Here is a 24906-nt window from a genome sequence, read left to right as displayed (position 1 = left end):
ACACACATATATAAATACCATATATATATAAATACCACATCTTCTTTATCCATTCTTCTGTTGATGGACACTTAAGTTGCTTCCATTGTCTTAGCAACCATAAATAATGCTGCTATGAACACTGACTGGGGTACATGTATCTTTTCAAATTAGTGTTTTTGTTTTTATCGAATATATACCCAGAAGTAGAATTGCTGGGTCATATGGTAGTTCTACTTCTAGTTTTTTTGAAAAAACTCCATACTGTTTCCCACTGTGGCTGTGCCAATTAACATTTCCACCAATAGTGTATGAGGGTTTCCTTTACTCCACATCCTCTCCAACATTTGTCATTAGTGGTCTTTTTGATGATAGCCATTCTGCCAGGAGTGAGGTGATACTTCATTGTGATTTTGATTTGCATTTCTCTGATGATTAGTGATGTTGAGCATCTTTGCATGTGCCTGTTGGCCATCTACATTTCCTCTTTGAAAAAATATCCATTCAGTTCTTCTGTCAATTTTTAATTGGGTTGTTTGTTTTTTGATGGTGAGTTATATGTGCTGTTTATTAATTATTACGTTGGATATTAATTCATTATTGTCTATTTCATTCACAAATATTTTCTCCCATTCAATAGGTTGTCTTTTAATTTTGTCAGTGGTTTCCTTTGCCTTGCAAAAGTGTTTAATTAGATCCTGTTTATTTTTGTTTTTATTTCCTTTACTTTAGGGTACAGATTCAAAAAAATACTGCTGTGATTTATGTCAAAGAGTGTTCTGCCTATTTTCCTCTACAAATATTATAGTATCTGGTCTTATAGTTAGATCTTTAATCCATTTTGAGTTTATTTTTGTATGTGGTGTTAGAGAATGTTCTGTTTTCATTTTTTTATATGTCGCTGTCCAGTTTTCCCAGCACCACTTATTGAAGAGACTGTCTTTTCTCAATTGCATATTCTTTTCTCTTTTGTTGTATATTAATTGACCATAAGTACGTGGGTTTATTTTTTGGCCTTCTATCCTGTTCCATTGATCTGTGTGTCTGTTTTTGTGCCAGGACCATATTGTTTTAATTACTGTAGCTTTGTAGTATAGTCTGAAGTCAGGGAGTGTGATTCCTCCAGCTCTATTCTTCTTTCTCAAGATTGTTTTGGCTATTCAGAGTCTTTTGTCTTTCCATACAAATTTTAAAATTGTTCTAATCCTGGGGTATTTTGGTATTTTGATATGGATTGCATTGAATCTGTAGATTGCCTTGAGTGGCATGGTCATTAACCATATTGATTCTTCCAATCCAAGATGGTATGTTTTTCCATCTGTTTATGTTATCTTAAATTTCTTTTGTCAGTGTCTTATAGTTTTCCAAATACAGGGTCTTTTGCCTCCTTAGGTAGGTTTATTCCTAGGCTTTTTTGTTTGTTTTGTTTTTTGATGCATTGGTAAGCGGCATTTTATTTGAATAGCTTACATTGTCAATTTATCAGGGAATAAAAATAACTTTCATCATAAATGGCCTTTACCAGAATTTGCAAACAAAGATGAGAATGGCAGCTATGTAGCTATCTACCAATAGTCTGGTCTTCCTCCTTCAAGGAATATAGTAAGATTATATTAGGCGTGGCTATGTGGCAAGTTTTTTTTTTTTTAACTTTGGTTTAGACTCTTTTTATAACAGTTTTGAGACATACGCATATAAAATTTACCCTTTTAAAGTATACAATTTGGTGGATTTTAGTATTTTCAGAGTTATGCAACATCACTATTAACTTTAGAACATTATTATCGCCACACACACACACACACACAAGCCATACCCATTAGCAGGGTGTGACTAAGTTTGACCATTGTAATCTGAACAGAAAGGATGTGCATAATTACACACCAAGTCTTTTCACAGCTAGTGCTCAGCTCACCATGTTCTCCCCTGGCCATGGTGATGAATGTATTCCAGAGGTGAGGTTTCCTGAGCCTGCATCTCAGTGAAATGCAGTGAGTGAGGATGAAAATGGAGCCTTAAGGAACCAAAAGGGTGATTAAGGAATAAAGCTCTGTTGTCTCAAGCCACTACGATTTTGAGGTGGTTTGTAAACATGGCAAGATGTAGCCCAACATGACCAAAGCACACAAGATAAAGGACTGCTTGGTCAGAAAGCATTTAGGGGAGGCAGAATTCTTTAAAACATGTTTAGAAATTGTGATTCTAAAATGACTCATTACTACTTACCCTTTTAAAAATGGAAAAAGAGTCAGATGATCATTGAAAAAAATTGACTTCATTTGAGCTAAGAAAAGGACACTTGATAACTTACACTTACCAAAGAGAGGGTTCAATATGACTCCATCATGAACTTTGTTTTTGCTATGGGAGCAAGATAGGTAGATATCACTGTTTGAGGTTTCTTTCTGGAATTCTACCTGGAATTTATTTGGACTGTGGTATAGGATGGGGTCCTTGATTTCTTTCCTCTAATCACTTATTCTTCAGCTTATTAAGCATAATGTAATCTTTCTTCTTAAATGAGTAATTCCAATACCTCAGGTCTCCATTTTCAATATTACTGTTTAGTGTGATAAAAAATTATGTGAGATATTCTGTAGATCTTAATTAATAGGCTCCATTCATTATTCTTGCTACCAGCACGGCTGAGGTTCCAATTATACATCGTCACTTCAAAATCTTACCATTTAATCCTCCATGCTTTTCCTCTCTCCTCCTGTAATCAATTCTATACTAGCTGCCAGATTAAACTTCCTAAAATGTAGTCCTGATCATGACACTTCCCTACACGAAGACCTAAAGTGGCTCTCAGAAAATATAAAATAATTTAGACAGGTATTTGTATTACTTTGCTAGGGCTGCTGTAACAAAGTGCCACTAACCAGGTGGCTTAAACAAAAGATAATTTCACAGGTCTGGAGGCGACAAATCTGAGATGAAGGTGTTGACAGGGTTGGTTCCTTCTGTGGCTGTGAGAAAGAACCTGTTTCATGCCTCTCCTTTAGTTTCTTGTGGTTTTTTGGTAATCTCTGGCACTCCTTGGCTTGTGGAAGAATCACCCCAATCTTTGTCTTCATCTTTACATGGCTTTCTCCTTGAGTCTGGGGCCAAATTTCCTCCCTGTATCAGGTATCAGTCCTATTGGATTAGGGCCGCACTCTACTCCGATATGACCTCATCTCAGCTAATGTTACTGCCTGCAATAACCTCATTTCCAAGTAAGACCACATTCTAACGTACTAGGGTTTAGGACTTCAGCATGTGAATTTGGAGGGAGGCAGACACAATTCAACTTATAACAGTATTGGAAGCCCCCTATAAGGTTTTCTATTTTCTACTTCTCTTTCAGCTTTATTTCCTCATACCTTACTACTTCACCTACACCTGAGGCAATGTAGACAACAAAAAGCCCTGCTTTTGTGGAAACACAATACTTTCCTGTCTCTGCATTTCTTTTCCTCTAGTTCTCTAAACCCTCTCATCAAATCCTATTCACTCTTCAGGGTCAAGCTCAAATCATCCTTCTTCCTGGAGCATAAACCTAAGTTTCCCATCCAGAAATAACTGCTTTCTTTTTTGCCTTCCTAAGTATATTACTTGCACTCTCTTATGGAATTTAGCATGTAACTTGTAACTTACGTTGTATGTGGCTTATAAGGTCTTTTTTCCTTACCTGACTGTAGGTCCCTTATGAGGATCAGGCACACACTAGTGTTATTTTCCCCAGTGTTCTTCAAAGTGCTTTACGACAAATACTTATTGATCAAAGTTATAACTATCATAGAAATTACAGTTTAAAATCTTTATCAGTTATTTTATCATTATTATTTACTTAAGACGGGAAAAAATGTTACTAATGGAAGCTTTTGACTTCAATATACATTATGGAAACACACATATTTTCAATCCAGTCCATAGTTTTAGATCCTAATCCTGAGCCTGTCTAACAAGGTGAAATTACCAGAATCCAGTAAGAGCCCATTAAACAACTCTAAACTTTTTCCTTTAATACTGTTTTTAGAAGTTTCAATGACACAGAAAGAAGTTTCACTTAATACATTATTATGGTTGAATAAATATTTATTAATCCCATTCTAGGTAGTTCAAACTTATTTTTTTAAAAGGGGAGAACATTCCAAAAAAAATTAAAACTAAAGACATCGTACCAATACCAGACAAATATTTGAGTGTTCTGAGCTAGAATTTAGTTTACTTCCTAAAAAGCAAGCATGCTTTGCCTGTTCCTTTTTTCAGAAGAAAAAGTGAATTCTATATATTATATGCTTCCTTCACCTTTATATATATATGCACTGACATTCAAATGAGGTACAACTTTAGATAAATAAATAGTTATAAAATAAATCTTCTGAATTTAGTCATTGAGAGTGTCAAGACACTTTTTCTATGTAACATTTTTGAATGGAAAAGATACCAAGATTCAAGGAGATATACTTTCTAAACAAGCACTTAAAATAAATGTTGGCATTTACTAACTTAAGTACTCAAGGACTTGGTTTGAAGAGTCCAATAGACTAAAAGTCTGCTTTTCAAGAGTACTATGATCGCCTATCAATGGAGAGATTTTGGCATTTCTGTATTCTAACAGTTCACGATCCTTGCTTGATGTCAGTAGTTCATTATCGACTACTCCAATAGTTGCATCTTCTACCAGAATATTTGCTTGGTATGCTCCAACTGGAATTTCAGGCAATCCAATGTAGTCATGATCTGCCACTACTGAACCTTGTAAGAGATAAAGACTGTCTGAAAGAAGAAACATTACAATTTAGCCTTTTAGAATTACAATTAAATATCATTTTAAAATTAAACAATGTTAAATGAGGAACAAAATCCCAAGTAATAAAAATTAACTATCAAGATTAATTTCAGGTGAGTTCTCCTGTCTACCAAATAAATCCACATGTTGAAAAAGGAATAAAATGAGATACAAATTTGGCAGTTCATATATACAGAATTCAGGAGAGACCAAGAAATTAAAAAGATCCAAGCTTTCCTGTTCTCTTGACCTGTCTTTGGTAGGTGTGGGTGAGGGGGTGGAAGAGGCTGAGAATTATGGTACAGGTTAAAAACAAAAGTTATAAAACTGTATTTTTGATGTTCATGATATCCTTAAATACTTCTGCAAAGCATCTCTGGTGAATTATAATGGGGTCTTGAAAGATATTTTGACAAACAGAATTGTTAAATCCATACATTTTCAATTTTAAGTAATTTGCTATTCTTTATAGAGTCCATATTAGGACAATGATATCAAATTGTTATAATATGAAGTTATAAACTAAAATGAAGATAAAGTTCCTAGAATCAGGCTATGTGATAGGAATGTGAAAGTAGAAAGGCTACAATGAATCACATTAAAAAGTTTAGCTTACCTAAGTGTAACTTAATACCAAAATCCTCATGAACTCTTAAGGTGTAGCTAAATCCATACGGAAATATTGACAAAAAATTTTCCTTGTCAGCATTTTATTTTATTTTGGGCAAATTTGTCATCACTATCAAAAAAGGAAAATGCTTCAAATGGATGTTAAACTGATGGCAAAGCAGCAGCATCTTTATAAATAAAAGGTTAATGTATATGAAAGAATTCCTCCTTACTTGATATTTTAATTCATTACAACAAGGAACTCTTCCACCACAGCTGATTAACTTCCTGAAATCCTGCCGTCTCTTTCTGGATTTTCTCCCAAAACATTAACGGTCTTTTAAAGATTTTAATAGCTTAGTCCTCAAATTTTAAGTTCAAGAAATAGCAAAAGGAACATTAATTGCCCATTCAGATTAGAGATCCATGAAAGTTTCTCAAAAAAGATAAATTTGCTAACATATCCTAGAACATGATTCCAACCTACCCATGCTCATACTAATACGTGAAAAGCTCATGAGCCTATTCAACCCCAGAAGTTACAAACTTAAGAATTTTAAATTTACAGACATCAAAAGATCAAACAAAGCTATGCTTTATCCCAAGATACGGCCTAAGTGGACTTGAGTTTGTATGGGCATTGAGTTCTGCCCATTTAGTTCTTCATCAGTCAAAGTGTACTCGGTATTTTAGTTTTGAGAAGTTTTCCAAGTTTAATCCCACCAATTCTTATTAATGCAGAAGTAGTAATTAGATTAAAAATGCTGTTAAAAAGATACACATGTAAATAAAAGTATAGATAACTGACGGTAGTAAGAAAATGCTTTTTGTACATCCATTGGTAGGGGATGAATTGCTGGACAAGAGAACAATTCTTAAAGATAAATAAATCATGCTACCCGTGAGGAGTGCTCTGTTCAACAGCAGCAAAAAAAGAGAAAAGATGATCAGTGAAACTGAAACACTTTTAGGATGTGTTGCTAGAGGTTTAACAACAAAGTTTGCTATTCGCCTGTGAACAGTGGAGAGGGCGAGGTAGTAATTTAAAGGAGACCTGAAAAAGGCTAAGTGTGGTAAAAAGCATTGCTAATATGCTAAAATATTTCTAATAATCTGTGGAGCATTTGATAGGTAGGTTCGGGGTCCGCACGGTGCTGTGAAGTACTAATGACAGCGGCTGCTGCAGCACTTCAGGTATATCCAAATGTCTTTGCAGAGATCATCGATGAAGGAAATTTTTTTTTTTAAGCAAGGAAATTTTCTATCTCAAAAATTTTTTCCCATACAAATGAAGCAGGTCTATTTTAGAAGAGTATGTCCAGTAAACATGTATCAACAGGGGAAATACAGATAGATGTAAAGCTCTTAGAAGTTATCACTTTTATTTCCTAGAAATGCATTTAAAGACCTGGAGCTTAAGCACCTCCAAGTTACTTGAAGAAACAAATGGACTTTACCAACCTCACTTGTTTGTAAGAGGAGAGCGTCTTCATGTAAGTAAGCGAAAGCAATATATATCTTAATACACACACACAGTTTTTCTTTTAAATAAGTGAAACTTTAAAGTAACTTACTGTAATATAACTGTAGAGAATAAGGATTATACTCAGCACATTCTACACAAATCACATTATATGTAATGGAAAACTACTCTGGAGATTTTAAGCCTTGTTTGTGTAGGAAAAAAACCCAAAATACTCATTCATTTGGAAAGGTCAGGTATGTTTCAACTCCTACTATGCTCTAAATCTAGTGGAGCCAACAGAAATGCTCTTTAACTTCAAAAAAGATTACCAAAGATTGCCAGAAAGAGACTTTTGAGGCCTTGTATACATGTTGAAATCGTACTATATTAGATATGTTGGGTTATAAAATCTATTATTAGAACTATCTTCACCTGCTTCTTTGTACCTTTTTAACATGGCCACTAGAGATTTTAGATTACACATTACATAGTTTTTGCATTATATATCCACTGGCCAATGCTAATCTAGAATAATCCTGAGTTACGGCTATAGAAAGGAACACGGTAAGTTTTTGCTCCCAAGATACAGAGAGAGGTGAACACACCATACTAAAGGATCTTTTCTACTCAGTCACACTACATGATAAACTTTGCTTAAGTATTTTTATTTTCTCATTCTATTGATTTAGTTACAATTATGACATGTTTGATGGAAGCATTATTTCAGTTTTGATGAGACTGAATAATAAAGTCTTTAGTTTCTTAGAAGCAGAGGTATTTTCAAGACATTTCAGGAAGGTGTCACCAGCAGTTTTGACATACTTTTCCTTATATAGTTTTAAGGAGTGAAAAATGAGATTAAGAAATAAATTTAAAAATTTCCCTAAGGAGAAAAAGAAGTTAAAATCAAAGCCTGAGAAAGGTCTGAGTGATTTGGATTAATTTATTGCTCCAAATAGAAAGAAAAGTGCAAGGTTTCCAGAATGCTTAATTGTTTTTATTCTGAAGAGAGGTGACTAAACTAATCCTATATATGGCCTGATACTCTAAAGCTACTACAATGTGTTGCCATATTAGTACATCTTTTCTCATGATAAAATAACAACAAATAGCTATAATTTGATACAAATAATAGTCAATTATAATAGATAACCAATTCTAACACAGAGAACTAAGGGGCCAAAGGGAGGTGCTTTGCAAAAACTACAGCTGGCACTCCTTACTTCAAGGTTTGCATCCGAGGCTGGGTGAACCTGCAGTTGGTGGAAGCTGTGAGTGCAGGGGCTGAGACGGGGGGGGGGGGGGGCAAGGGGCTAGGGGAGGACTGTCCTATGCCATTTTGTATCAGGGACCTCAGCATGAGAAGGTTTCGGTATTCGTGGGGATCCTGGAACCGATCCTCTGTGGATACAAATGCAGATACTACATATTTATAAGAAAGTCAAGCTCACGGGCTTGATAACATAGAAACTAAGCTTTGTTTTGTTTTGTGAGTGTAGCCTGTAACTGTGGTAGGCAGAATAACAGGCCCCTAAAGATATTCGTGTACTAACTCCTGAAACTTGTGAAAACCTTAACTTACATGGCAAAGGAGAATTAAAACAGTGATGGAATTAAGGTTACTAACCAGTTGACCTTAAAATAGGGAGGTAATCCTGGATTATCAGAGTGGGCCCAACGATAAGGGTTCTTAAATGTGGAGGGGGAAGGAAAAAGAGGAGGGTGGAGTTCTGAAATATGAGAACTCTACCTCTATTGCTGGTTCTGAAGACAGAAGAGGACAACCAGCCAAGCACTGTGGGTAGGCTGCAGAAAGTGGAGAAGGCACAGAACAGATCCCCTTCTAGAGCTTCCCGAAAGGAACTAAGCCCCACCAACACTTTGATTTTAGCCCCATGAGACCTATGTTGGACTTGTAAGTATAGAATTGTAACTAATAAGCTTGTGTTGTTTTAAGCCACTAAATTTGTGGTAATTGGTTATGGCAGCAATAGGAAACTTATAAAATAATGAAAACCAATTCACAAACTATGAAGAGCAATCAGACCAAAACCTCTGGTGGAGTTGGGGGAGGCAGACACAAATTTATCACAGTAATTCTCACTCAAAACAAAACAAACATAAAACTCCTCAAAATCTATGTCAGACAGAATAGTGGGTCAGTAACAGTTTTCCTTTCAAAGGGAAACATTATGATCACAAAGAAACAGTATGGTATGTCGTAAAGTTTCTTGTTAATTAGTTTTGAATTAACACGTAGTTTTGAAAAGGTGCCTGGTATTGAACTAGACAAAAAGGCAAGTAGGCCTGCTTAAAATAGCAATGAGGAATATTGTTGACCAAGTACTGAATGTGCTCCCTTTACGTTATATTCTAGATAAGAATGGATAAGCAGTTGGCAACAGAAGTGTATCTGCTTTGGACAGTGAGCTTTAACAGTTATGAAATCTCAAGGCTGGGAAGAGCAGCAATGCAGATAGACAAATTCATAGTTCTTTAGGCTACACTGTGTTCAAATCTATGTCAAATAAAAGAATGGGATGACTACTCAAAGACATTCTGTTTGCTTTAAATTTAGTTCTAAGACTCTTTAAAATCAGCTTTTGAGGTGACAATTTTCAGGGAAAAAAATACGTGGTACCATAGAAAAAGATGATAGGAATCACATTTGTTTTGAATTTCTACAAATAAGAGAAACACAAAACAAGACCAAATAGTAAACAAGAACAAGACTCCAGGATAGCCAGATCAGCCTTTGATTAACAAAAACAAAACAAAACAAAACAAAACAATTTTATCCATCAATCTCAGGTTCTTTATATGTACACTAGTACTAATACTTCAGTTTCCTTTATTTTACTGGAAAAAGTATCTGCAGAGAATTCAACCATGAAGCAAAAATGATACTGCCTCTGTTCAGAAACCGTTCTAGTCAATCGGATTCTGAAATACTCCACAGTAGCAAAAAGTCTGGCCTCCTCAAGAAATTCTTTGGCAAGAGCAAGTTGCAAAATGTTGAAACGGATCCGGACATGGCAACACTTTATGCATAAATTTTGTATTAATTAAAGAAGGTAGCAAATGCTGAAAGCCAAAGATTAAGGGGAAACTCATGCTGAAGAAGAAAGGACAACCTGTACCTGTATAATCTTTTGTTCCCACTTAACTTGCAGAACGGAGAAATCATAAAGGGTAGCTCAGAACCGAGAAGAGGCACAAGGAATGAAAGTGCTCATCTCCTAACTAAGGGAATGAAGGTACTACGAGCTTTGTGAATTAGAACAGTGCAAGATACGTTTATTACTAGAGCACAACTGTTCTGTCATACGCAGAAAGAAAGGTACTAAGAGCTTTTAACGTGAGAGCTGTGACCCGGATGAGAAGCAGAGCTGAGCTGTTACAGAGCCGCCCCACGGGCTTCATATCCAGAGAAAGAGCATTATCTATTGTTGTTCTTACAATAATTTCCTTAAGACTGTTAAATAACTCAGTTGTTTACGTCGTTCAAAAGTGTACTAAATTATATCTTCCATTAATTGTTACATTCGAATAATATTCATGCTTTACCTTTCTTTATAGAAAAAAATTAACTGGCTAAGGTACCAGTTCACTCCCTCTCAGTTACCCACTCCAGAGAAACTCTAGGGAACAGATACGACAGGACAAAATAAAAGTCTGAATGAAGTGCAATTTAATCTGAAAGCCATGTCAGTTAGTTCTAGTCTATGAAAAATGGGATTAGAGAGATCAGGGTATCTTGAATATTCAGAAGCTTACTTGGGGGCACATATCACTTTGTATAGGATGCTACCACCTCCTCTTACAGTGCTTTTTAGCATTCTGAATACCTCCTTCTCTTTGTATCCCCCATGATGTGCCTATGATGTAACATTAAAAATTAATCACATTTTTAAAGTCCCCTAATATGTTTTATCTCACAATAGAATTCAAGACAGTATGTTTGTTTCTGGCATTATTTTAGTTGTTATCTTTTCATGCTTTGTTTTTTGGCATTATTTTAGTTGTTATCTTTTCATGCTAAAAGTGACAAAATATTCTGAAAATGAAAACAGAGAAGATAGAATTCTTCCTTCTGTGAAACACATTCAGTGTCTCCCATATGAACAGTGGGAAAGTGTATGGAAAGCACATTAGAAATCAAAATAAAATCTCTTAGGAGTCTGACGGTTTCAGGACGCTAATAAAAAAGACTGCCTGGGAACTAGAACTGTACCAAATTTTATAAAAAATGAGAAGAGAAAACCTAACCAAAGAGGGAGGAAGGGAGGGAGATTTCTTATATTTTTAACTTTTCTCCTCATTCAAAGAAAGTAAAAATGTCAAGAAGTAAAAATATCAGATAATTACCTTGCTCACTGGACTCTCTTACATAGGGCTTGAGGTGGGACATTTTGATAGGTCTTTTAAGTCGGGTCCCAGTGTTGTCTCTCAGAACAGCACATCCATTCTCTGTAATGTAGTCTATGACACAAGGACCAACCCATTCAGACTGGAAACGACCATCCTTCCACCAATTTTTCCTTTGTCTTAAAACTTCATGACCCACTTTTAGATGAAATGGATTTAATTGCTTTGGTTTCTTTTTAACAATGACTTTGTTTTTATTTAGTTCTTTGAAATTGTTGTTCTCCATCTGCAAATGTAAAAGAAGAGAAAACAAAGAAATGAAAGAGCTACAGTTTCTTTAAGATAAATGCAGATATTAATAATATAACAATGGTTATTTATTGAGGTGCTACTAAAAGGTAGACAAGAATCTCATTTAATTCTTAAAACAGCATTTCAAGGTCAGTGTTATTACCCCAACTTTATAAAGAAAATAAAGTAATATGAGATAAAGTAATATGCCCACGTCAAACAACTGGAAAGCAAGAGCAGGGATCTGAATTCAGTTCTACCTTGATTCCAAAAATACATGGTATTGCCATTAATGTCTGTTTGAATTTCATAGCTAATAAGCACACTGTTTAACCAAGACAAGCAGAATTCAGTAGAAAAAATTTGGTTTAAGGGTATATCATATCTATGTCTGTGCGTGTATGTGGATCGTGGGTGTGTATATGCTGAAATTTTTTTTTAAATCACTTCACAGATTTTTTTAGATAGTTTTTTTCTATTAAATAGAATCACCTGTCCTGCTGAAGTTGTCTTATTCGCCATTATTTTATCAGCTTCTTTAACTGCACCTAGAATTTTGGCAAACATACTTGTACTATCACCATCCACTTCACGAAGAATATCTGAAGTCTCAGGCATGTAAGGATTTCGATTAAACATTTGAAAATATGGTGTATTTTTAGTAGGCTCCTATTTTAAGGAAAATAAACAACAATTTGTATTAAAACATGTAGCCAAGAAAATCGTCATAACTCAAAAGTATGGAATTCTCAAAAGGCACCTACCAAGTGAGTAGCGTTGAAGGCAAATGAAACAGCTGACAGGTGATCATCCCAGTTGTTCGGGTAATCAGCACAATGCTTGGAAAGAAACGTTCTGATCGTGCTAGGTGTACTTTCAGTGGGAGTAACAGTTTGGGAGGCATGAGAAATTACAATCTGCTTTGTGCCAAACAATTCATACAGTTCAACATTGATCTGAAAAATACATAAAAAATAAAGCTGATCTGGAAATTTCTATTTGATTTTTCATTTGTTTAAATTTATTAAATAATCTTTCTCTAACTCAATGTATATGTGGTATCAGCTCTATCATTTTAAACATGGTTACCAAAACCTGTGCCAAGAGGCCCCCTTAATGCCTGTTGGACACCCTGAAAACTACTAGCTTAAGGCAGTTTATGATTTCAACCTTATATAAGGCTACATTCCTTTTGATGATGTTTTATCTTTACAGAACTGGTATTTTTGATAGGTGCTATGATAAAGCAACTACTGTGTAAAAATCAACGTGAAACAGGAAGTGAGGATGGCAGTATCCAGTCTGATTCCAAGGTTTCAGAAGCTGAGCAGTGTTCAACAGGTACACACATCTCATTAAGTAATTGTGGCTTTTTAAGAATGAAATGAAAATTGGTTTTCTTTCAATTTATGAGTTTTTTTTTAAATGGCTAAGTGGTTAGGTCATAAATATTAAGTTGTTTGGACCTGTGCAGAAAAAGAGTTAACACAGCAGAACTGAGGCTTCTATCCTTTGAAAGACCTGCTTACAAGGCTGGCCCCTGGCTGGTGTGTAGGAACTTGGATTTTGTGAGGGTTTCCGCCATTCCCTAATAAGGGTGGCTCACAGTGCCTACACTGTTGATACAAACAAGATGGTTTATGCTGAACACCTTCTTTTCTTTGAGTATCTAGAATTTTTGGTACATGACAGGTAGAGGGTGTCTATGTACCAGCTTCCAATAAAAATCCTAGGACCCAGTCTCTAATGAGCTTCCTTGCTAAACAACATTTTACATGTGTTGCTACAACTCCTTGCTGGGAGAATTAAACATGTCCTGTGTGATTCCACTGGAAGAGGACGTCTTAGAAGCCTGTACCTAACAAGGATAGGTCCTCTGGACCTATCCCTATGAGCCTTTTCTCTGATGATTTTGCTTTGTAGTCTTTCATTGTAATAAATCTTAGCCATGAGTATGCTGTTCTGCTGAGTTCTCCTAGTGAATTAGAAAACCTGGAGATAACCTTAGGGACATCCCTGGCACAAGACCTAACTACTTGCTAAGTATAACTTTAGGTGTTTCTTTTGGACTGAGATATCAAAGGTGATGTCAACCTAGACAGTTTGGCTATCTTCTTATCCCAGTACCCTGTCAATTATCAAAATTTAAAAATATGCCTCAAGTGTAGTAGTTATATTCCTGTTTTTGAATTTTCACATATATTCCTGCCTGCTTATTCTTTCAGGTTAACTTTAATCTGGATAAAGGCCAGGGCAAGGGGAAAAGCTCCCTCCTTTAATGCTGATTAAATTCGTTAATTTTATAAATTAATTTTGATTTTGGAAAAATTGATGTTTTTCAATATTGAATAGTCTCATTCAAGAACATGATATATTTCTCCCTCTACATTTCAATCACAGAATTTTTAAGCTAGAAGCAAAAAAAGACTATTTGATCCAACCTCCCCATTGTAGTTTGCAGAAACCTGAAGATAGGTTTTCAATTACTTAGTGGCACAGTAGGTACTAAAATCCTGGTCTCTTAACTCCAGTTCAATTACTATACAATATTTAACTTCTATATCTGTAGGAATTTATCTAAACTTACTAAACACCAGATAATAAGGTGTGCTGGGCACTGAAACGTGAGTAAAAGATGCTCCTGGATCTAAGTAGTTTATTTGTCTTACCTGATGAATGAACTCATCTCTTTGGTCCATTATTATTTTCTGAGGAGGTCCATATAAGAAAAATATATTGATAATAGCTTTAGAAATTTCTGATGCTGAAACATCACACAGAGGCAAAATCACAACCCATTTTGTGAACAAATCTGTCATGATTATAGCATATACATGACTTCTGTTGCTTGTATGATATGGGCCCATCAGATCAACAGTAACTATACTCCATGGACTCTCCACCTTGAGATGGTGCTGTTTAGGTGCTAGAATAACTGTATTTTTTGCCACTTGGCAATGCTGACAAGCATACACCTATAAAACAGGCACACAATAAAGAAAAGATACACAAATGTTAATGTGTTCAACATAATAAAAGCAGCTGTATAAATCTGAACTTTAAAATGGTTGATAGGTACTTTGTGTTTTGAAGGAGAATCTTCTGGACTATTCTCAATAAAATAAACCCTTCTACTCAGAATGATCAGCAAATATCACTTGCTACTACTATTCAATGACCATCTTAAGGGGTCTTATTCATATGGAACAGAATTCTGGTTTACAATCAATAAATATTAATTGAATAGACCTTAAAACAAGTTTGCTGTAAGTTTAAATCAGTATGTGAGTATATAATTTCTGTAAGAAAGATTTTTTTATTTTAAAGTTACCACTCTAATAAGTTCATTCATCTACTGAATAATATTTAAAACATAATTTTACTCAAAAAATATTTATAGATGCCAGAAACTCCTCTAGGTCCTGGGAGAATAGATACACAAAAACAAAGCACAGGCTGTCATGGTACTTTCATTTGAGTGAGATGAGAAGAGGGCAACCGATCAACTATGGATGGTGCCACTCACTGTTCAACATATTTCTGGAATTCCACTTTGGAAACTACTTTCAAGCCAACTCCTGAACAAAGTTTTTTAAATGATCTTATTGTACTATAGTTAGTTTTGATCAAAATTTTTATTTTCTAACTTAATCCTAATGGGTTATAAAGTTATAAAACTCAGACTAATTTCATTATCTTCAAAACTTGATTTTGCATTTGGCTGGTTTTAGATTTCTGCCATATTTGATATTTTCTACATCAAAATGATACAGGCACAAAAGATGAGAGCACATACTAGGCCTGACTTCTTTGAACATATGCTCCTCTCCAAAAAAGACTGCCATTAGAGAGGTAATGATTTATTTTTAGTCAAAAGAATTTCAGCCCCATTTAAATTCTGCCTACACAAAGTAGTTCAGTGATGAAAATTTGGTCTAAATAATCTCCTATCTATAGTATTTTCAAATGTTTAAATAATACTTTGTTCTAGTTCAAATTATACTTTAGTGACTTTAAAGTCTGAAAGGAGAAAAAAAAAACTCCCTTTCAATGTCTTTGTGCAAAAACTATCCACACAAAAAATACCTAATGAAAAGTGATATCTAGGTTAATCTGGAGCAATAATGAATTTTAGATATATACTACAAAGAAATTATTCAAAATATTCTAAATACAGAAGCCATACCCACTGTTTGACATCATTGGTCACAGAAGTCCAATAGTAACTGGATTCCACTAGAGTAAGGGTTCTGGATATGCCATGATGGGCTCCAGTATCATTTTCATGGCATTCTCTTAGGACTTTCTTTTTTTCTTCTTCTGAAACAATTACCAAACGATTTTGTTTTCTGTCTTTTCCAACATAAAACAGCTTTTTTTCTGGAATAAATAATACCAAAAAGATATAACTGCAGTTTTTAGAGATCTATATAGTTTTAAGATAATCATAGCCTATTGTCAAACCATGAGGGTATTTTTGTTAAGTCTTTTTCTCTCTAAGACAGAATATTTGTAATAATGTTACCATACAATCTGAAAGGGCCTCAGCTGTTACACTTAATAGAAAAGTAGGAGAACTAACTGCTGTGTTTTGTAGCTGTCAATACAAGCAGTGCTAGCTGTTCATCAAAGCACATGATAAATATGAAAGTGTGAAATAATCTTTCTATGGGAGTACTCAATCTAGAGAATAGAGTGCTTGCAGCAGCACCTCCTAAAAATGGCATGAATTAGCAAAGAAATTATGTACAGATAAGCAACTTCTGGAATAGAATTTTCCAAAACAGCATTTTATCATCACTGTAGTTTTGTAAGCAACTACCTCTCAAGTTTTTCTGGATTTGAGTAGGAGGTAGAGTTGGTAAAGCCAAGAAAGTGGGAGGACCTTAATCCTCAGGACAGTTCTCTGTTTCCCTCTGGAGACTTCTGAGAAGGTTCTATGGCTGGGAAGCAACCAGGGCAGGGAGAGAACCGCCACCTCTCCAGTGTTGATAAGTAAATATTCAAACTCCAAAATACATCATTAACCTACTAATGTGTTTAATTAGGAACATGCTGAGTGGAACATTCCTTACCTGAGTTAGAAAGTAAGCAACTAAGGGCAGGAGCCTTATCTATCTTATTCATCAACTATCCTCAAGGCCTAAAATGTGACTAGCACATAGTAGGACCTCTGTAAACATTGTTGCATAGATGATTAAATGAATGAATGAATGAAAGAATCCTCTCTTCAGCCTCGGATGTAATAGGTGTGCCTGTACTTAAGTTTAAGGGAGTTATCAGAAGAGGTATACATAGGGAGAAATGAGCAGGTGTTTATTTATTATCTTAGAATTTTCTTGACCTGCTTTGAGAGAAGTCCGATTCTGTACCTATAGGTGAAACTCTCATTAATAACACCAACATTCATTTAGTCATCTGGTGACTGTACTTCTTGTTTATCTTATTCCACACTTCTCTTCTCCTTTGGAGGAGGAGGAGAAAGAGGGGGAAATTATCATACTCTTTCACGATAAACAGTCTACCTTTCAAATATTTAATTCTTTCAGAGGAATTAGGAGTTCAAATATAAATATGATTCTGAGACTACTTAATAGCAGTGGGAGGGAGAAACTACAGAAATAAGTATAGTAAGCAAGTTAACTTTGTCATCACTTCCATGTTACGGATCAAATAAGTTCTTCATTGAGAGTGACATGAGCACTTGAAAGTGCACCAATAGAGTAGGACCTACCTGAGGACAAAAGCAGGAGAGGTTAATTTAGTTATTTTGTCTTTTCATGTTATCATCTATGACTTAAGATGCCCTTTTCAGGCTTACAGGCCTTCAGTCAGCTTCAATGTGATTTTCATTTTGCTCTAGACTGAGTGGCATTATCAATTCAACTGGTAATTGTTAAGCAACAACCAATTACTACAGAAATTCCCGGGATTCCACAAAGTACACGTATGGAGAAGCACTCATATAACCCCTATACTAAAACTTGGGGGCATTAGCTACCTTTGAAGAGAAATTTTTTTGCTGCTCTTCTTATGCCACTTCTCTCACTCGGCAGTGTAGATGGATGATATTCACCAGTTCGTTTGTAATATGCAATCTGTTTAAGATGAAGGTCACCATTTTTTCCATTACGAACCATCATGAACCTAGGTAAAAGGTATTTAAAGATATAATTTGAATGATAAACTAAGTCAGTTGCTATTTAAGTTCAAGCCTCTGTCATATTTCTGCTTACGTGTGAATTGAACATTCCCGGAATGTTATCTGTGACAGAGATAATTGTAGTACAGAAAAGGAACTGTGTGATGTATATGAACTAAAATATTCAAATGCTATTTTTGAGATAAAACATGACACATTATCTTGTCTCTTCCCATGTGAAAAGAATGACTGAAAATTTTCCACATTCTGTGAAAAAAGGAAATGAACAAGTACACGTCAAAAAGTTTTGCTTAAAGTCTCTCATTACCATCAGTTGAAATGTTACTTACATGGGCTGATTATTCTAAGTTTAATTCACTTTCAATTAAATATATAATTTTTTCATTTTATGATAAATGGTTATATGCCCAAATCAAACAAATGCACCTTATCACAGTTTTTAAAACATCTCAAAAATGAATGGGTCAGATTTTAAGACTATCTATAAAACTACTGTAAATAAGACAGTATTGGCATGAAGATAGACAAATAGGTCACTGAAACAGAACAGGGAGTCCAGAATTAAATTCACATGCATGTAGTCAATTAATTTACAACAAAGGTGTTAATACAATCGAGGAAGAGATGGTATTTTCAATAAATGATGCTGAAGCAATTGGATTTCTGTATCAAAAAATGAGTATAAGCTACCTACCTACCTAAATCTTCCACAAAATTAATTCCGGGTAAATTACAAACCTAAATGTGGAAAGTAAACTATAAAGCTTCTGGAAGAAAACATTATAGAAGTTCTTCAAAACCTTGGGATAAGCAAAGATTTCTTAAACAGGACACAAAAAGCACTATTCAAAAAGAAAAATTATACCAAATTGGATTTCATTAAAACCAAACCTGTTCATCAAAAGACATTATTAAAAAAAAGCGGAAAGGCAATCCACAGACTAGGAGAACATATCTCTAAAATACACATTTAACAAAGGTCTCATACCCAACATATATAACAAATCAAAAAGAAAAGGATAAAACTCACCTTAAAAAATGTGGGGAAAATCTTACATGACATTTCAAAAAGGAGAATACCCAAATGGTTAATAAGCAAGTAAAAACGTGCTCAACACCATTAGCTCCTTGGGGCAATGCAAATTAAAGCCACGATGATTTATAACTACTCACTGTCAAAAAAGCTAAAAATTAAAAACATAGACAACACTATGTTGTGTTGTGAGGACAGGTAACTGAAACTCTCACACATTGCAGAAGTGTAAAATGCTAGAACTACCTTGGATAGTTTCTTAAGCTAAACAAATGTCTACTCTAAGAACTTGGCAATTCTATTTTTAAGTTTATATGCCAGTGAAATTAGTGTATGGCAATCAAAAGATGTGTACAAAAATGTTCAAAGATGCTTTATAGTCATAACCCCTAACAGCAAATAGTAAAGTCATCAAGAGGTTATTCAAGTCCTTGTTCCGTAGACACTTCTGTTTTCCAGTTCCATGTTGCTCTAAATCTTGGTGTTATTTGAACCAACTATGGTGAAGCACGAGTTCTCCCCAACCCTAATCTGGCACATAAGACCCCGTGATGCCTTTGTTTTCATGCCATCCTATCTACAGCCTTTCCCTCTGCCAAAGGATTCTCTGGCAAACTTCCACCCTTCATCAATTTTCAATTTAGGAAGGCTTGTGTGGTTTCAAGTGGGGAATATAGACTGCCGGACTACCTATCCATTCGCCTGCCTGTCACTCTAGCTCTGTATTAATTCTCCTTAACTTTTAAAAAGGCAACCAACAAACAAGCAAAAATCACTCTATTTTATTTTCATCTCTAGGATACACTGACACAAGCTCTTCCAAGTCCAAGAGACAGACTTGCCTTTCCTCAGTTTAGATTAATTCATTATGGTCTATATTCTGTAAAATTTATAATATATATGACCCCAAATTATTTTTTTCTCTTAATGGCTTTGGGGACTACCAGTGTTCTAAATCATCTAAAAGAAAACTTTAAAACATCCCATCTTAGCCACTGGAAGCATAGTATCTGAAGGAAGACAAGGTTTATTTTAAGAAAAAGATAAAATCTTTTGTTGCCTCTTTTCCAAGGACCAGCAAAGGTTGAAAAATCTCGTGCAAGACATTAAAAAGAAAAGTGGAGAAGCCTTTTCAAGCCTCTAAAAACCCTTCAGGAGCAAAAGACCAAACACTCACACCTCAAAGGAAGTACACGTCCCAAAGCACAGAGGGGTGGTTAACTGTAACTAGTAGAAAAAAAACTGACCACTGGAAAACATCAGTGTCTTCATAAACCACAGCGATGTCTATACTTTACCCTTATACTTAAAAACATCTCTCTTCTAAGTTCCCACAGCAACCCTCCCTGCAGTTTCCCTTCTCTGGGGTCTTAGTCCATTTAGTCTGCTCTAATAATACCATAGGCTGTGTTGCTTATTAACACCAAACATTTATTTCTTACAGGTCTGGAGGCTGGGAAGTTCAAGAGCAAGATGGTGGATTCGGTATCTGGCGAAAGCTTGCCTACTGTTCACAAATGGTATTTTTGCTACGTCCTCACATGGTAGAAGGGGCTCGGGAGCTCTCTGAACTCTCCTAATTTTATAAGGGCACTTATTCCATTCCTGAGGGTTCTACCCCATGAACTAATTGCCTACCAAAGGCCTCACCTCCTAATACCATCACATTGAGGGTTAAGACTTCAACATACGAATTTTGAGGGAACACGAGCATTCAGTCTATAGCACTGAGGTAACTATAGTTACTTACTAATGGCATGCATGCACCTCTGGTCAGTGTACAACTTCTCAAACTTTGGAATTAGATTAGACACTGCCACCCCCATTTCCTTTTCCATACTGATTTTTATGCAGTATTTGCATTATTATTTCCCCAAACCTACTTTTGCAAAGATATGAAGAAAGGAATGCAGTGTGACATAATGATGAAAATGTGAACTACTTCAAACTTACAGTCCACACGGGATATGATAGATGTTAAATTAAGTACAGTTCTGTTTCCTTTGAAAATTTAAAATGTTCCATGGCATCCTATGAATGCACTATGATGTTCTGGGAAGCCTTGGCATATAGTTTGAAAATTGTGAGTTAAGGCATTTAACAAGTAAATACAAACTAGATTTATTAAGTTAAACTTTTGCATGTTAAGAAAAGTTTGTAGACTGATAACACTGATGTTTATAAATTATAGGTCACTCAAGAGGTACAGACAAATTTTTTGGCAATCTTTTAACTGGAACCAAAATAACCTAGCAGATAACAATGTTAAGTTCTCTAAGTGTATAACAAAAAGCACTTATCAGGTCAATTCCTTATATTTCTTTTCTAAGCACTGCCTAAACAAAGAAAAAAAGGCAAGAAGTAATTTCACAGAAGAATTAGGTTTCCTACTTCAATTTCTCTTTGTAAAGTTAATTTTTATACTTTTTAAAACATGCATATCATTCTTGACAATGTATATTTCTAGCTTCTAAAAAGTTTAGGAAATAAGACTTTCTAATATGGAAGACCAACTGTTACTAACAGGAGATTTAGTTTATTTCATTGTTTCTATTCTTTGGCATCTTTCACACAAATATAATATAGCAAAGGATATTAAAAATATATTAAGTGGGGAGGATATAGCTCAGGGGTGGAGTGTGTACTTAGCATACATAAGGTCCTGGGTTCAATCCCCAGTATCTCTATTAAAACAAACAAACAAACAAACCTAATTACCTCCCCCCATATATATATTTAATCTTCAAGAAGTAGGGATGTATGAACAGCTTTTTGAAAAATTAAATATACTGAAAAATTAGATCTTGACTAAAGAACAAATGAATATAGTAACGCTGAAAGGAGGCCCAGAGATTATAATTCAGTCTCCCACTTCCCAGATAAGAAAAAAGACTTCAAGTGGTGAATTTAGATTGAAATTGACTGGTAAATTATAATACTCAACAATGGAAGTAAATTACTCCTTTCTGAAATAGCATTTAAAAATTCCCATGTAGGCTTCTGTCTAGAACATAGAGAGCTGGAAAAAGAGTAATTCCCGCCCTAACAATGAGAAAAAAAAAAAACTGGATAAACTCACTAAGATACCAGTTCTCCCCAAATTGGATCTATAGAATCAATGCAATGCAACAAGAAACCGGGTTTCAAGACTTCCTTATATGCTCTAGTAATCAAGACTGTGTTGTGTTGGCAAAATGACAGCCATCAATCCACGGAACAGAACAGTGTCCAGAAACAGCCACACAGAAACAGTGAACTGATTTTTGACATAGGTGCCAAGATAATTTAATAGAGGAAGGATAATATTTACAACAAATGATGCTGGAGCAACTAACCAAATATCCATATGAAAAAAGATGAATCTGAACTCATACTTTACACCTTCTGTAGAAATTAAAATTAATCACCATGAGTTAGACCTAAATGTAAAACCTAAAGCTAAAGAACTTCTAAAAGACAACAAAAAAACTTTGTGAGCTTGAGTTAGGCAATGACTTCCAGATAGCACCAACAGAAAGAACCATACATAACAGAAAGATGAAAACTTCTTGGTCTTTTGAAGATACTGCTAAGAAAACAGAGAAATCACAGCCAGGAGAAAATATATGCAGTACACATATATATTAAATAACTTGGGTCCAGAATTTATAAAGAACTCTCAAAGCTCAATAATAAGGAAAAAAATCCAATTTTTAAAATAGGCAAAAGATGTGAACAGACACTTCATCAAAGAAGATATGGTTAGCAAATAAACACATGGAAGATGTTCAGCACCATTAGACAATGAAAAATGCAAATTAAAACCACAACAAGATATCACAATACATCCAACAAAATAGCAAAAACAACAAAAACAAAATAAAACCTGGCAATACTCAATACTACTAAGGATGTAAAGCACTGCTGGTAAAAATAAAAAAATGGTGTAAATATGGCAGAAAACAGCTTTAACCCAAAAGAAATGAAAGTATATGTCCACATAAAAATCTGTATATGAATATTTCTAGAAGCTTTATTCATAGTATTGAACCCAGGACTTCCATTAGAAAAACAAAAGTCTAAAGAAAAAAAAAAAGTTTCCTGCTAATGTTTGGTATTTACATACAGGAATAACTTAAAGAACTAGTAGTTTTTTCCTTTTCAAAAGTACATTCGCTATTTGATCCCGAGAAACCGCCCATGAGTAGTCAATATGAGAAAATGGCTTTAAGCTGGAATATTCGGAATAAACATAAATATCTTCTTATACTCAAAATATTATTAAACAAAGGTATCATTTATAAGGGAGAATTAAGTGGTTTGAGTTGTAAAAATGAAGTCTACATTACACCTTCTTTGGATATGCTCATATTTTCAAGTATTCTTTTAAAATAATTACTCATGTATTAAAATATGTAGAAATAAGCATAGGTAGGAAAAGTCACTGATAACAACTCCTAATTTTGCAAGAGAAACTGTCAGGGTTAAAGTTGGTTGAGCTTTTTACACTATGGCCCTGACACAACATTAAATGAATTCAATAAATACTTGTGTAAATACTTATTACTTAATTTCTTAAATAATTTTATCTTGTTTGTACAAAAAAGGTAGTTAAGATCACTTTACATAAAATCAGGATTTAACCGTGTTTCACCAAGGGCAAAACCTAATCAAGACAACCAATTTAAGCCTCTAAAAGGTCACAATATGCTTGTGTTCCAACTTTAAAACTAAAAATCTGTAATATTTTAATAAATATGTTTATTTGGGCTCATTAATTTTACTTCTGAGTTATTCTTTCTAATCTCTGAAAAATGGAAGAGCACAATTTTATGTCACGATAAAAGACTGGGAAATCTAATTACACGAGACACTTCGCTATAATCTGCTTGACTTCAACGTACAAATTCACTTAACAAAAATGCCTTCATCTCCATATGCATACACATGAAGCCACATAAATGGATTTCCACTGTAAAAAATATTTCTCTAATTTGGCTTAGACAAGTTTATTTAAAGAAAACCCACACCCGAGATTGTCATTTTCCTTTAAAACTACAGGACAAAATTCTCCCTTAAATTCACGTTTCTCCCCACCACAGCAGATTTTAATTGGGGGCGAAGATGTAATAGTTCAGATTAACTGACAACTTTGATAAAGTAAGGGGGAGAATTCTTTACTGTCAGCCAAGTGCCTCACTCAACTTTTGAACTTGCTGGGAATCTTGGATGCTACGTTAAGTGAAGCAGCATTTCTAGAGCGTTTTGGCTACTCGTTAACCAATTCTGAAGGGAAAGGTCTAGCTAAACTTAGCATAAACAGGAAAACAACCAGTAAGTAAAACTCGGTTACACCGAGTGGGCCTCACCCCAGGCCCGACAACGGAACTCGCCGCTTTACGGCTCAGCTGGCGCGGGCTTAACGTCCGAACAAGGCCCTCCCGCCCAAGGCGCCTGCGCAATCTCTACGCAGTCAATTAAAGCTTTCCTTAAACCAGTTGACGCGATTGGTTTGGAAATTAATGTCAGGTTACGTCTTGTTTTAATAATCATCAAGTGTGAGCATACAAGAACGACCACTCACCGAAGTGGCCCTAAACGCAAGCGTCAAGATTTGAGCTTCCTCTCGCGACTTATCTGGTGCTGCCGGAAGCGGAACTACCCGAGTGGTTAAGAGGGGAGCCTCGGTCGGAAAAGGTGAGGGAGGATTATTTAGCTCTTGCCGGAAATTGTTCCGGCCGGAGAAGTTTCTATGTGAGACCAGAGGCAGGCAGGGAAGAGGCGTGACCAGGTTTCGAGAGGAATAGTAGTGCCGTGCAGTACCTCTGTGTGGCCCTTCAGCTGCAATTGAAGAGAGCAGGACCCACTTTCAAGCTAGCAGCTGGAGTCTCTTGACACCTCACTCCTGCCCCCAGGATTAAAGGGGAAACCGAGACCTGAATGGGCTCGGTCATCTCCAGCAGCTCGCGTGGCGACCGCAGCCGTAGCAGGTGAGGGCCCCGAGACCCAGGAAGAATGGAGATATGGAACCTGGTCCCCCGAGGTTTGCGCCGCTGCTGGGCAGTCGCTTTGTCTCCTGCTGCGCTCTGCGGAGCCAGAGCACACTGCTCCTAGGGGCTTGTGCCAGAGTGAAAGGCAGCATGGGCACGTAGGAATGACAGTACGGCCCTAGGGGGTCCTTTCATTTATTAATTTCTCCTCCTTCTCTTCTTCTATTGCTTCCCTTTTCCATTTTTTGGGTT

General features: G+C 35.5%; 2 protein-coding genes across 19 annotated transcripts in view; one reads left to right on the top strand and one right to left on the bottom strand.

Annotated features, from left to right (window-relative positions):
- Positions 1-4038: 4038 nt before the first annotated feature.
- GIN1 (gypsy retrotransposon integrase 1) lies at positions 4039-24575 on the bottom strand. Of its 8 annotated transcripts, none has more exons than XM_072958320.1 (9): positions 24249-24295; positions 17726-17898; positions 17491-17636; positions 15676-15869; positions 14159-14464; positions 12254-12445; positions 11982-12158; positions 11199-11484; positions 4039-4743 (listed from the first exon to the last, which is right to left on the bottom strand). In XM_072958320.1, exons 3-9 carry the CDS (start codon positions 17630-17632, stop codon positions 4469-4471), a joined length of 1572 nt encoding a protein of 523 aa, XP_072814421.1. In that variant the 5' UTR covers positions 17633-17636; positions 17726-17898; positions 24249-24295; the 3' UTR covers positions 4039-4468. The 8 variants fall into 8 exon arrangements, with proteins under 8 accessions (XP_072814421.1, XP_072814423.1, XP_072814416.1 ...); XM_072958322.1 differs by lacking the exon at positions 24249-24295 and adding an exon at positions 24034-24064; XM_072958315.1 differs by lacking the exon at positions 24249-24295 and adding an exon at positions 18683-18824.
- PPIP5K2 (diphosphoinositol pentakisphosphate kinase 2) overlaps positions 24519-24906 on the top strand; it is a 70272-nt gene continuing 69884 nt past the window's right edge. For all 11 annotated transcript variants that reach the window (XM_072958314.1, XM_031673208.2, XM_031673204.2 and 8 more), the window contains exon 1: positions 24519-24654. The gene's annotated coding sequence lies outside the window, so the exon portion shown is untranslated. The remainder of the gene's footprint in view (positions 24655-24906) is intronic.

Source organism: Vicugna pacos, chromosome 3 (assembly GCF_048564905.1).
Source record: "Vicugna pacos chromosome 3, VicPac4, whole genome shotgun sequence".
Lineage (NCBI taxonomy): Eukaryota > Metazoa > Chordata > Mammalia > Artiodactyla > Camelidae > Vicugna > Vicugna pacos.
Note: the sequence above shows the minus strand (reverse complement) of the source record. Positions and strands in the feature narration are given on the sequence as shown.